The 14,281-nt window shown below is 38.2% G+C and overlaps 2 protein-coding genes across 2 annotated transcripts; one reads left to right on the top strand and one right to left on the bottom strand.

Annotated features, from left to right (window-relative positions):
• The first annotated feature begins 1,944 nt into the window (after positions 1-1,944).
• LOC149657621 (poly [ADP-ribose] polymerase 1-like) lies at positions 1,945-6,005 on the top strand. The gene is made up of 7 exons (XM_089844724.1): positions 1,945-1,983; positions 2,046-2,056; positions 4,111-4,217; positions 5,315-5,406; positions 5,472-5,600; positions 5,671-5,773; positions 5,839-6,005. Exons 1-7 carry the CDS (start codon positions 1,945-1,947, stop codon positions 6,003-6,005), a joined length of 648 nt encoding a protein of 215 aa, XP_089700850.1.
• A 3,134-nt stretch (positions 6,006-9,139) lies between these two features.
• On the bottom strand, positions 9,140-11,114 carry LOC149657622 (uncharacterized). Its single transcript, XM_089844725.1, has 4 exons — positions 11,073-11,114; positions 10,720-11,031; positions 9,705-10,071; positions 9,140-9,600 (listed from the first exon to the last, which is right to left on the bottom strand). Exons 1-4 carry the CDS (start codon positions 11,112-11,114, stop codon positions 9,140-9,142), a joined length of 1,182 nt encoding a protein of 393 aa, XP_089700851.1.
• Between the last annotated feature and the right edge of the window lie 3,167 nt (positions 11,115-14,281).

Here is a 14,281-nt window from a genome sequence, read left to right on the forward strand (position 1 = left end):
CTCCCTATTCAATTCTTGCATAACATCTGTCTTTCGAGCGTCAAAGGGTTGAATATCGGGTTGAGACGATATTTTCCGCTGATCCAGCGGTACCGACTTCAATTTATGATACACTACGAACAAAGTGGATTATCTCTACGTCATATGTAGAACACATTCACTTAAATTATACAATAATTTATCGCTTTGACATAGGGATTGTTTTGACGGCTATTGTTGACGAAAAATAACGCTTCCTGACTGCGGATATTATTGCATATGGCTCTAGTTCTGACAGAGGGATCTTCGATGAAGCTATGGAGAATGGCACTGTTTTCTACCCTAGGGATTACTTGTTGCCAGGCACAGATACGAAAGTTGGCCACATGTTGGTCGGTCACGAAGCGTTTCAGTTTCTACCCAATTTCATGAGGCCCTATTCCACAAAGCAACTGAATTCTAAGAGACGAGTATTCAATTATAGACTTAGTTGAGCCAGGTTCGTAACGTGACCGAATGGTATGCTTTGAACTACTAAACAAATGTTTTGCAGAAGGTGTAGCGAAAATGCTGTTGGAATTTTTCCCTCAAGATAGAGAGTGTTTCGGTTGCCATTTCAACTAAAACCTGAAAATGTGTCAGTTAGCACGAGATATGAGGGATGCGATTTACAACAATTTTTCTATTTCCCAAAGGGTGAAGTTGATTGGCAATGTCAATTACTAAGGATACTACGACCCCATTACATTACGAAAAATGTAATAAAATAAACAATTATTGGTGGATTAGGAGCAAATAATATACATATTTGCATATTTAAACTTTTTTATCTTCAAAAGAATAAATTAAGTTTGATTAGAATTTAATTTAGAATTTAATGCATATTTAAACTTTTTTATCTTCAAAAGAATAAATTAAGTTTGATTAGAATTTAATTTAGAATTTAATTCAGAATAAATTTGTTCATTTATGTATTGAATTTTGTGGAGTTCTAATTTTTTTCTTTTTTCTGGAAGAAGTTGCTACATTAAGCTTGAAGCATACTCCACAAATTTTTCTGATATTGTTTTATTTAAATCCCTGAAAACAGAATAAATCTTCTTGATTTAATGAACTCTTGGTATTTTTATGTTTCTTTAGTTTCTTGTAGGAATTTAGGGGGTGTTTGTTTTGAATTAGTTTCTGTGTCACTTATTTTGCCCTCATATCCTGTTAATTTGAAACTGGTGCTCGGCAAACTTTCGTTAGCATTGTTTGGTTCAAGATTTGAACAATCCTCCATTTGAAGAATAAGCTATACAGTAATATCCGGTATTGTTGTAGCATATTTGGAAGATTACATAATCTAATAATTCCAGCTAGCACTCAGTTTCATTTCCTTGGCAACTGGAGGATGATTCATTTATTTCGGGTTGAAAGTTTTTTGGCTCGATCCTTTTTTCGGAATTTGTTATGATACGATGTAAACAGCACCTACAATCAGAGGCTAAGTTATTGAACTTCCCACCCCCTCAACATAACTGTCTACCCTCATCGCTAATGTCTAGTTTCCACTTTTTCGTTGGACTTAGGGAAAAGAGACCCGAACTATCAAACGAAGAGTCTGCTGTTTAGTCGCCAACCCCACTACTAGAGTTATCAATAGGTTTGCCAGAATTTGACCCATCAGGCGGCATAAAATCCTCAAATTTGTTCACTAGTGCCAGGATCTGCCAATGCTAGAGCTCTTTACTTCTAGTCTCATCTTACTTCGGCTGTAACTAAGACCCGTAAATAACGTTTTGGTTTTTAAATACATCATTAACCAAAAAAGTAAACCAAATAATCAAGCTGTGCTAAACTATTCAAACCTCTTTGTATAATTTAGAGATGGATCCAGGTCCACGGTGGCGTACCGAATATGCCAAAAGTGGCAGGACATCATGCAAAAGCTGTAAAAGCATCATAGCTAAAGATGAGCTAAGAATGGCGGCAATTGTTCGGTCACGAATGTTTGATGGAAAGGTAAATATCAAAAGTTAGCATCTGATGACGCGAGTAACATTAATTTCTTATTGCGGAAACAGGTTCCAAATTGGTACCATTTTCGGTGCTTTTTTTCAAAGTTTAAAGTGTCAACTGAGGCTGACATCTCACACTTTGAGGATTTACGTTGGGAAGATCAAGAGAAAATAAGGAGCAAAATTTCGAGTGGGTCTCAAGCAGCACCTGCTGCTTCAAGCAAAACCTCATCTAAAGGACAAGAGAAAAAGCTTCTCCATTGAAATTCAAGACTTCTCAACTGAATATGCCAAAAGTAATCGGTCCTCTTGTAAAGGTTGTGGAAAAACAATCGTAAAAGATCAAGTTCGCATTTCTAAACTTGACAAACAGAGTGAAAAAGCTAGACGATTTGGTCCACTACCAGCGTCGTATCACGTTGATTGCTTTGTACAAGCGAAAGAAACTTTGGAGTTTTTTCAAGATGGCTCTTAAATACCAGGATTTAAGACACTCGGTGTTGAAGATCAAAAGGCCATCAAAGAAAAAATAAAGAAAATAGAAGTGACTCCAGTAAAGAAGATAAAGAAAGAGGAAGTCCCTAAAGAAGATCTGGGCGAGAAGCTAATTCTTAAGGAACAGTCTCAGTTAATTTATAAACATCGTGACGCGCTTGAAAAAAATCATCTTAAAAAAAAGAAATGGTGGAACTTTTAGAATGTAACGACCAAAAAATTCCTACAGGAAACAGCAAAATTCTACATAGACTTTCCGATATCATGACGTTTGGATCTCTTGAACCTTGCACAGAATGTGACGGTGGACAATTTGTTTTCTCAAATGATCGTTATCACTGTACTGTAAATGAGAGCGATAGGAGCAAATGTACAAATGTAACAAAACTACCAGGAAGAAAGCCTTTCCAGATTCCAGATGACCTAAAAGAGGAATATCCATTCTTAAACAGCTACAAATACATAAAGCGAGACCGTTACTTTCCTACAAACGCACCTACTCCAAGTTCACCAAAAAATTTGCCATCAACCTCGGGTATCAAGAGAAAGCCACAACCATTGGACAATGCTAAAATAGTATTAGTTGGTAATCTTCGAAGTTCCAAAGATGCTCTGAAGAAAATCAGAGCCCGATTTGGAGGCAATGTTGTCTCTCAAATTGACAAAACTACACCTTGCGTTATAAGTACCAAGGAAGATGTTGAGAAAAATATCAAGAAAATTCGTGAAGCTAAGGAACACAATGTTCACGTTGTATCTGAAGACTTTTTAAGCTAGATTCCCACTCGACCGAAAAAACCCGGCGGAAATCACACAGCCAACGGTAGAAATTTTGACTTACGCCGGCGTCCGGCGGTAGACCGTTCACACTACGACTGAATTTTCAGTTTTGCGGTAGATATTTTTGGGTCACGTGACAGATTGGAAACTGCACAACATCTATTACACTCTGAATTGGTATCTTTCTCCCCTTGTCGCTTAGATCGCAAAAAATAAGGGATATTTTCTAACCTCCTCAGTATAGTCTTCCTTATTAACATCTTATCTCTTTTTACTTTCGTAAGTTTAATTTTTCTTTATTGGTGGTATGTTTCCGATAAGCCTTGGTCAACCACAAAAAAAATGGCGGCTATCAATCGGTCTCACGTGTGCGTGCGCACTTGAAATTTATGACGTTGTCAGTGGGATAATTTCATTGGCTGAGACCCCGGCGTAACGCCGAACACGACCGAAAAAATAGAACACAACTTACGCCCGGCCGAACGGTAATTCCGTCGGGCTCGGCGTAAAGATATTTCGGTCGAGCCCCTTTCTGCCGGGTTTCCGTCGTGTTTTCCGTCGAGTGGGAATCTAGCTTTAAGTGCTAGGAAAATGGAGTTAAGTTCTTATGATCCAAGACAGAATTAATTCTTACGCTGCTGAAAAAAGACTCAAAAGTTCGGCTGTAGGAAAAAGTGACTCAACATTCTCATCTGGAAAGAGCACGAATGTTAAACTGACAGTGAAAGGCAGCGTAGCTGTTGAACTCGATTCAAATCTTGAAGCCATCACACACTTGTTAGAAAACGAAGAAGGAGCTTTAAACGCTGTTCTCGCAAAAGTCGACATTACTCAAGGATCCAATTCATTTTACAAGCTTCAACTTCTCGGGTCAGACAAAGGAAACAATTACTGGGTGTTTCGGAGCTGAGGACGTGTTGGAACTACTATTGGTGGAAACAAGACGGAACAGTTTGCCACTAAGTATGAAGCTGTTGCCGAATTCAAAAGGCTTTACGAAGAAAAAACAGGAACTCCGTGGGAGTTACGCCACACTCCCTTAAAGGTTCCAAATAAAATGTATCCACTTGACATTGACTATGGCGCCGAGAATGGAACTTTAGAAAAACTTGTAGTAGGATCTGGATCTAAACTTCCCAACGCCATCCAAGAACAAATTCGCCTTATCTTTGACGTGGAGAAAATGAAGAAGGCCATGTTGGAGTTTGAAATTGTTCTTAAGAAAATGCCATTAGGAAAACTTTCGAGAAAACAAATTGAATAGGCGTATTCCGTTTTGACGGAACTCCTGGCTTTACTCGAAAATGAACGTGTCAATAACAAGAAAGCCCTGCTAGTAGCTTGCACCAATATATTCTTTACGCTAATACCTCATGATTTTGGAACCAAAGTGCCCCCTCTTTTGGATAATGTTGAGACTTCGGCAACCCTATTTTATTCCCGTTTTTAAAATGTGACCCTATTTATGCCTATTTTTAAATTTAAAAATGTGACAATATTTTATTCCTAATTTTAAAATGTTGCAATATTTTATTTATATTTTTAAAATGCAAATCTATTTTAGTCCTATTTTTAATACGTGACGCTATTTTATCTATATTTTTAATCGTGAGACTGTTTTATTCTTAGTTTTAAAATGTTGTAACATTCCTATGTGATAAGAAAAGGTAATTTTAAATGTAGAAGTGCAAACAATTCCCTAATATTCTAATAATTCGTGATTTTGAATTACCCAAGCTCATCCCTCTACCCCACAGTTTTTCTGGCTTTAAAATTTCGCGGGAGAAAAAAAGGTTCTGATAAGCGACATCTGTGCGCAGTGCCGAAATACGCCTTGACTCCCTCCCCGCCTCCCGGAGAATGCGCGCTCAGGCCTGGATTAATAATGTTGGCAAAGGTCGAGATAATAAAATCCAAGGTAGAAATGCTAGATTTCCTTCTTGAAGTGGAGATCGGTTACAAGATAGCCAGTGTTAAAGAGGAAGGGTGAACGAGTCGAACGACCAAAGATCCAATAGATCAACATTATGAACAATTGAAAACTAAAATTGATGTATTAGATAAAGAATCCGAAGAATTCAAGACATTAGTAACATACGTAAAGAACACGCACGCTGAGACTCGCAGGAGTTATGAACTTGAAGTAGATGAAGTATTTAAAACTGCTCGTCAGGGAGAACGCAAACGCTACCGACCATTCCAAAAACTCCATAATAGAAAGCTACTATGGCATGTTCCAGAACTACAAACATGGCGGGCATCTTGTCTCAAGGCCTTCGTATTGCTCCACCAGAAGCTCCGGTTACTGGTTACATGTTTGGAAAAGGAGTTTACTTTGCAGATATGGTACTACACGTAGCCTTTTATTAAAGAGTTAAATTATAGGTTGTTAACTTCAAATATTTGATTCTTTTAGGTCTCTAAAAGTGCCAATTACTGTCACGCCAGTCGAGACAACAACACCGGGTTGTTGCTCCTCTGCGAAGTAGCTTCAGGAAATATGCTTGAGCTACCTCACGGTAAATTTATTGAAAAATACCTCTCAATACACACAGTACGAAGAGAATTGGACAAACCTTTCCAGATCCTGAGAAAAGCAATGCCAGAAATGATGTGGAGATCCCATTAGGACCCCCAGTTAAAGCTAAAATTAACTCCAGCTTACTTCACAACGAGTTCATTGTCTATGATGCGGCGCAAATAAATATTAAGTACCTTTTAAAAATGAAGTTCTGTTGGAAGATCAGTTGAACCGAATAAAACAATAGGTTATTTAATTAATGCAAAACGTTTATTTACGAACATAACAATACTGTTAAAGGGCAGACTGGATTTTGGGTAGGATATACCTTAAGTTCTTAATAGTACGTGATTACAATCAGATGTCCATACCCCCCTCTCAGTATTTTCAATGACTATTTAAAAACTAACAAATTTTAGACGTCGCTAATGAAACTAATTAATTACGGGAAAACAAACGCACCGCGGTTTATCGTTTCCGACAATAAGAGGGCAGAGAAAGACGCGCGCACTCCGCGCAGGCACTCTTTTCACAACATTTTATTATGCCTCTAAGAAGAGAAATGGCTGCTACTCCTATGGCAATAGTGTTTGTCTGGCTCCCTTTGATGAAACCCTATACTCTCTCCGTATCCTTTATCACCGCAACTTCAATACAAAATTGTACTGCCTAGCCTAGCGTTTCTTTTATCCCTTTTAGAATGTTTCAGGACTGAAACCGCCTCTATTTCACGAGAGAGAGAGAGAGAGAGAGAGAGAGGGATTTGGGTTGCTTAGGTAAAATTCGTTGCCCCCCAATGCCTGCCATACGAAACGTACAAATCTCCTTTATTCCATTGGATGATTTTTTTTCACGTGACCCATTTAGTAATCGTCTCGACCGTTTGGTGGCTGCACCGCGACAGAAATTTAAAAATTTTCTCTCTTGGGATATTAGCGCTATACAAGTTCTGACGTCACAGTAGCTTGCGGAAGATGCCCAGTCGTAACCCATATTTGTGTACTTAGAGACGTGATAAACTTATGGTTCGCACAAATAAAATTAAAAGGATTGTGCTAGTAACCAGTTTCATTTAATCAACTAATTAATTAATACTGCTAAAATTAAATACCAAAGCGGAAAGATACACTGCATATTTTTGGAATCAGTTTTGAATCCTGAAACTTTTCTAATCAATTTAAAATCTGTTAATTCGCATAATTTATTTCAAATTTGGGTATGACAATTACAAGGTGCCGAACCCCTCACGGGCTAGAAGCCTTCCCGAACCCCTGTTCCCCTTGTAAATTTGGTTAGTCTGTCGCTTCTAAATTCCAAACCGTATAATTTTCAAATTGGTCTCGGTTGTCCCATTTAAGGGACCTCCTGTAACGACGGAATTTTCAGTTTTAACAAACCTCCAAGCTTATAATTTGCTTGGCTATGTTTCTAGAATATTTTAATGATTCCAAACGTTGTTGCCGAAATTTAGTAGCGACTTATTCGACGGTAAAGCATGCTTTTCACTTGACCGAAAAAAACTACTGGACGTCAAACGTCAGATTTGTTTTTTACGTTATCGCCCAGCGCTATATCGTTTTCACCTAGCGTAGTTCATGCAAATAATGGAACCAAGGCTTAACGGATAAACTGAACACTGCTCCAATCGCGGCCCTTCTATTGTCTTTCTTTTTTGCAATCTTTGTTTCCAATATCATACAGATTTGTATTGTTCCTAAACTCTTCAATAAACCTTTCAACATTGAACTTCGGAATTCTCAGGGATTTGTACTAGTTACTGACTCGATTAGGAACGAAATAAATAAAAACATGGCGGACCGAGGACGGCTTCTTCCGAACACGCGTGGTCAAAAATGACGTCACGACCCTAGCTTATTTCGGATTGGCTCGCGCATACCTATTTCTCGGCTTCTCGCGTGAAAAAACGATCGCGGACTTTATAGCGACTTTTACTAAAAATTTTATCGGTTTCCTATAACGTACTGATTTAAGGGGTCTTTTTACGCGGGATCGGTTTCCGGTATCTAGAGTTCAAACAAAATATTTCCGTTAACTTACGATCTCGCCTCCGTTGCCATTCTGTTATGTACTGATAAACGTGAATAATTAGCCGAATATGCAATAATTACAGTTTATTAAATAACAAGTAAAAGATATGGAAATAATACTAGCGCGAGTTTAGAGTCCAATTGATCATAGTCCGAAGCAAAGGTCGGCATGTTCACTTCACAAACCCCTTTGAAATATATACTTTTCTTCAGCAGGTAATCTTCAGATTAATATCATATTGTAACGAATATAGATAAAGAAAGCATCACAAAAAAGGCTTCATAACTTGAATTTTTCGAAAGTCTTCTTGTTGAGAAGTTTTCAACCGTAGTAATGCATATAACACCTTCATGTATCGAAGCTTTCTTCAATATTTCGTTACTCAAACTCTCACATACGGAATTCTTTTGTAAGCAAACACTGAAAATATACTCCAATATTGACGTTTTTTTATATAAATACTCTCAAACAACGTTCTTAACGGATTATTTAAAGCGAGTAATTTCCACAATTCATATCTAGAGATAAGGATGTTCTGTAACTCTCTTCAGAAAACTTCACATTTTAAAACGTTCGCGCACTGAAAAAAGTGAGACACAATCATGAACTTTAGCTCCTGAATCAGTGTGTGACTGATTCAATCCCGGCAGACAAACTCCATCGTTTTCAATATACAGAAACAACAAACCTAACGTAACTCAACCAAACCAAATCTAACAAAACTAAGTACCAATATAAAAAGGGGGCAAGAGTAGCTTGAAATTGTATTTTGTCCACGAAATATGGTTTTGGTTGGAAATTGGTTACGGAAACGTTTGTCGAGGGCGATTTCTCGGGTCAGTCACTGTGGGTGGCTAGAACGATGTCCGACGTTCGCGATTCAAAGGAAGAAAATCTTTGGTTTTGACAAATGTGGTTTACAATGCTTTATTTCGTTGTTCGTTATACCTACATACATTTATGACACGTTCACAAAACCTCAAGGTAGTCCCAGAAATTACAATGAGAATAATTCAGCCCCGCATCCTTAGAAAACTTTAATTGTAATAAATTTATAATCAGTACCTTATAGGTCACACGTAATGTTAAAGGAAAACGAGTATAAGGTCCTTCTAGGTCATCCACGTAACGAGTCATGTTACCTTTACGTTAATTCAAATGAACGTATCATCTTTAATTAGGTACATGGATACATAATAGTTACAATTTTAAATATTCTTTATTGTGTAGGCCTAAGCCTCTAGAATAGCGGTGAAACATTTTAGTGGGTACCTTCCTTTTACCAAGGGGTAAATTAAATTGCTAAGTGGTCGTCTTATTCGACTGGTTCTTGTTGGAGTTGCAAGTGACGATATTCTCGATATGTGAGTATATCCGATATATGTTCAATACTAATTTTTGCTCGACGAGCTCGTTGAATGGATCCTGCGATTGAAAAGGTTTGTTCCACATCTGCCGATGATACAGGAATAGACAGATATCTCTTTACTAATTTTGCAAGACGAGGATACTTAACTTCGTTGGCCCTCCAGAAATCCAAAGGTCCAACACCACAAAGATCCATAGGACCTTCCTCTAGGTAACGATCTAATTCGTCTTTCGGTTGACGTGACTCTATCAATCGGCGTGGTTTTTTTGCTTTTAAATAGGCAAAGAGAACTGATGAGGTAGGCCGTGTTTCTTCGTTCAAACTTGCTTTTACTCCATCGAACTCTTGCCCGTTGTCTTCAGTCAACAAATTCTTAATAATATTTGTAGCACATTTCACCGTTGGACCTGTAACAGAGGGAAAGGCTTTGTTAGATGGCTTGCAATATGGCGCTAAATAAACTTGTTGTATTTAAGGCAACAATGCGGTTTAAACAAACAATTACGCTTACGTTTAAAGAATTCAGTTTTAAGACGTGGGTCGGGAACGGCAGCAGCTACGTAGTCAGGATGGTTTAAACTGCTTTGGAAGCGCTTATTTATTTCGGTAAGAATATTGGTTTGTACCACATGAAATCTATCAGCTTGTACATCGGACACCATAGAAAATACTGTAAGGATCTCAGCAATGACTACCCCCGAGACGGCATCTTTTCGTTGAAACTTATCTGTGGCCATTTTTAACGGTCTCAGTAAGTCCAAAAGCTCTTTCGCTTCAGACGAAGCTGCTGGTGTTGGCATGGTAAATGTAATCTTGGGACCACCTTTCATGTTTTTGGCCCGCGAAAGTACGTTGTTCAAAGCGTCCAACATTTCAGGCTGATAAATGAAGAGACACGCGTTTAAGGATTATTATAGTTGTACCAGAAGGGAATAAGAGAGAAGGGACACACTTTATATCTCCATAATGCTTAACACTCGTAACAACAGTCTTACTAACCTCAAATCAACTACCCTTCACTGATTGGCTATTGTGACGTCTCGGTTGACGAATAAAAAGTACTTTTGTTTACAACTTTACATTGAAGGAGACAAAAATGGCCGAATTTCATGTTGATAAACGAAATCAAGCTGTGCAATTAATTTAGATACACGGGAATTGAGAACATACCAAAATCAGATAATTTGAAGGTAATAAATAGATGAAAACTAATTATTCTGAATTAATATTAAAAAATAAAAATTATTTTCAATGAAATACATACTTGAGGTTATAATTACGCAAGAACGAAACATCGACAGCCCTAAGCCTTTGGAGAATGAAAATCTAGCAAACTGCCGCGTGCGGCGCGTAGAACTTAAAGAACTATATTTGCAGTAAATTGGTTAAAAGCTGTGTACTTGCGCAAAGTTTTCGCGGTTTTCTTGAGGTTGGTCGGACTCTCGTTACCAAAGCAGGCTCTAATGTATCCCTTCTCTCTTATTCCCCTCTGGTTGTACCGTTAACTTGTTGTAATAAAATAATACCTCGGATACTCGTTCTATCGCTAGGAAAACTGAATTCCATCTTGTGCAGATCGGAAGGATTACATCCCTGCCTTCAGATTGTGCCTTTAATATTTCGGTCCATTTAGGGAAACGACGAAAGAACAAAATCCACGAATTTATTTTCTGGACGAAAGATGTAGCAACGTCACAGGCCTTTAAACTGTGATTTACTACAAGTTGTAACGTATGAGCCAGACATGGCTGTTTCTGCCACTCCGGTTCAAAAGGTATCTCGCAAGTTATATATTCGTCCAATATATCGGGTAGGGCATTGAAGAACGCTTGTTTCGTCTGATTTGTTACTACATTGTTTGCATGCAAAACGTTTATACGTCCAGAGATAACACCGGAGAATGTTGATGGTACTGATCCATCCGTTTCTTCAGTGGAAATATATGAATTCTTTGCTGCAGTGGTTATAAAAACAATGCTATAGGTAACAAAGGATTAACACCTTTACAAGGTTCTTTAAAGGAAGGATGAAAAGGAATAAATTGATATTGCGTACAATTTTATCGAGTGATTGTTCTGTGGATTCTTTCACATAGACAGGGTGTTTCTGATAAGTCTGCCATAAATCAAGGGGCGTGTTCTTTGGGTCAATCTGAGTGGAAAGTGTCAAAGAACATGGGGTGTACAAGAATTTGCAACTGAGAATGGCCCCCAAACATTGGCCCCTAAAACCAGAAAATGTTCGAAAATGTAGAATGAAACAAATTCAGCCTCATCAACTTTCAATAGTCTTTTTTCTACACTTCTGTTAGGTAAAAGTTCAATAACGATGTTAGAAATTGTCTCATGTTTCTTAACAAGTTGATGAGGTTGAATTTGTTTTATTCTACATTTTCGAACATTTTCTTGTTTTAGGGGTATCGTTCCTTTCAACCGAATTCCCAATGGATCGAAATCCCATTCGACCGAAAATCCTGCAATGATTTTAGATTTCCAGCCCAATGGCTATATTCCCGATGGACCGAAATCCCAATCGTCCGAATATGCCCCTAAAAAATACATGAATATAACTTGAAACACTGAAGCCGTCAGCTATTCGGTGGTGTAGTGGATACGATGTTGGACTGCGAAGCGATAGGTTGTTGGTTCGAATCTCCGAAAGGTATATTAATAATATTAAAAGTAAATGTTTCGTGATACTAATTAAAACGCTCACTTTCATTCCTTTCAAGGCAAGAGATATATAGAATTAATAAACAAATTGTGATTAAAATGAAGTACAGTCTTAATGGTAGTTCCATCAATGTCTTAAAATTAAAATTTTAACTTTTTGGTTTCGGATGGGTTAGGTTAGGTTCCAATAATTCGTTGACACCTTTTCCAAAATATGCTCCTTTTAATTAGCTACCACCTTTTCCAAAATATTCTCCCTTTAAATAGCTACCACCTTTTCCAAAACATTCTCCTATTAATTAGCTGCCACGTTTTCCAAAAGATTTTCCTATTAATTAGCTGCCACCATTTCCAAAATATTCTCCTATTAATTAGCTGCAACCTTTTCCAAAGCATTCTCCTACAAATTAGCTGCCACATTTTCCAAAACATTCTCCTACTAATTAGCTGCCACATTATCCAAAATATTCTCCTTTTAATTAGCTACCACCTTTTCCAAAACATTCTCCTATTAATAAGCTGACACCTTTTCCAAAATATTCTCCTATTAATTAGCTGCAACCTTTTCCAAAACATTCTCCTTCTAATTAGCTGCCACATTTTCCAAAATATTCTCCTTTTAATTAGCTACCACCTTTTCTAAAATATTCTCCTATTAATTAGCTGCCACCTTTTCCAAAAGATTTTCCTATTAATTAAAAATACATTTAATGCAAAACCATACAGTATGTCTTCTTCCAGTTCAATAGAATTTCGGTCCAATGGGATTATAATAAAATCGCACCTTTTGGCTACGTTCGGTCGAATGGGACACCACAAAAAAGGCGTTCTGTCGAATGGGAATTCGGTTCAATGGGACCAAAGCGTTTTAGGGGCCAATGTTTGGGGGCCATATCTCAGTTGCAAATTCTTGTACACCCCATGTTCTTTGACACTTTCCACTCAGTTTTACCCAAAGAAAACGCCACTTGATTTATGGCAGACTTATCAGAAACACCCTGTATAAATGAAACAAACGGGGGACATCTCCGAATGAATTTAAAACTGATATCTGATTCAGACTTCGTCGATAAAGTAAAACTCACACCTCGGAACAAGCGTTGAACTTTTATTGGCATAATCTACGTCATTTATCTTATTGCGCACAATGTTCATCACTTCTCGCACCAAATTACGCTCGACATTGCGCGTGCCACGCCACTTTTTATTGTTACGGTACAGGAACGGTTGGTCGGAAGTACAACGTTGAATGAAACGCTGAAATCTGAACCGATTTGGACGTTTCACACACATTTGGGGTTATTTCTTAAATGTTTCACTAAGAAGACATGTCTTATAATTAGCAGAATCTGTAGAACATTGCTTGATTCCCCTCTTAAAAATCCCTTTAAAGAATAACCAAGTGAAAAAACATATGCTACGATAGAATTCTGAAGCCACTGGCTCGTCGAAACCCGTAGACTGAGTGTCTAAAGGAGTAGATACTGAAGTACTTAATACGTCTAATTCCAATTGTCCAAATACTTCGGTCATGTTAAATGCCTTTATCATATTTTCGGCATTATCAGGGCACACGTTTGAAATCTGGTTTTAAATACAAGTCGTATAGCAACACACTAAAATCGCAAGTGATGATTTACCTGGCTGGGTTTCACTCCCACTTTAAGCAACTGGTTTTGGCATCCTTTAAAATATTTTGGCCCGTATGACTGCCCCCGAAGTGAATGAATACAATGAGCAGGTTTTTCAAACACCGTTGCTCGTCAATAAAGTGACACCGTATTGCCAAAACGGAATCCCGAAGTCTAGTACTCCATATGTCAAGCGTTAGATGTAGAGATTTTTCTTAAACCTTTCCCAACTGTAAAGAAATCTTCGGTTTAATAGACTCCACAGCCGATTCCAAATGTCGCACTAGAGTACGGCGTGCGGGTACATGCACTTGAGGGCAAAATATTGAGGTGAACCCTCTGAACGCCAATTTGTCGACGAAGTCAAACGTGTGACCGTCCACTGCGGCCATATCCAGCATACATTGTTGGATCGCTATTTGCTCTTCGGAGTTTGGGTCAAGCTTTTACATTTTCCGTGGTTTGAAAGAGGACGTAGTCAGAAACGAAGCTGAAACGGATCGTTTCTTTTTCTCCTCGGTTTCCCTCAAAATCATGCCATGCTTAATCTGTATATAAATGCATCTATAAGCCAGGATGTTATACAGCGGGGTAAAGATCAGACCAACACCTATCTTTGTGGACGGTAGAGTTGGGCACCCGCTCACCACGAATATGCCAGTACCCGCCCGCATAATTTAGCCCATGATGAAATTACCCACCCAAACCCGCAAGACTAAAAACCCTACCCGTACCCGCCCGGGTACACCCGCTGAAAGGATTACCCACCCATGGGTTATCCATAG

Source organism: Phalangium opilio, unplaced genomic scaffold (assembly GCF_054372755.1).
Source record: "Phalangium opilio isolate 3A_F unplaced genomic scaffold, DU_Popi_V2 ptg000077l_1, whole genome shotgun sequence".
Taxonomy (NCBI): domain Eukaryota; kingdom Metazoa; phylum Arthropoda; class Arachnida; order Opiliones; family Phalangiidae; genus Phalangium; species Phalangium opilio.

Excerpts from the sequence above, each read along its gene's own strand:
- LOC149657621 (XM_089844724.1), top strand. The coding sequence starts at position 1,945 with ATGGCGGCAATTGTTCGGTCACGAATGTTTGATGGAAAG. Across the intron at positions 5,407-5,471 it reads ATGAACTTGAAGTAGATGAA|AAAGCTACTATGGCATGTTC; the intron begins GTATTTAAAACT and ends ACTCCATAATAG. Across the intron at positions 5,774-5,838 it reads TATGCTTGAGCTACCTCACG|ATCCTGAGAAAAGCAATGCC; the intron begins GTAAATTTATTG and ends AAACCTTTCCAG.
- LOC149657622 (XM_089844725.1), bottom strand. The coding sequence starts at position 11,114 with ATGGATCAGTACCATCAACATTCTCCGGTGTTATCTCTGGAC. Across the intron at positions 11,032-11,072 it reads CTCCGGTGTTATCTCTGGAC|ACGAAACAAGCGTTCTTCAA; the intron begins GTATAAACGTTT and ends GTAACAAATCAG. Across the intron at positions 10,072-10,719 it reads CGATAGAACGAGTATCCGAG|CCTGAAATGTTGGACGCTTT; the intron begins GTATTATTTTAT and ends TTCATTTATCAG.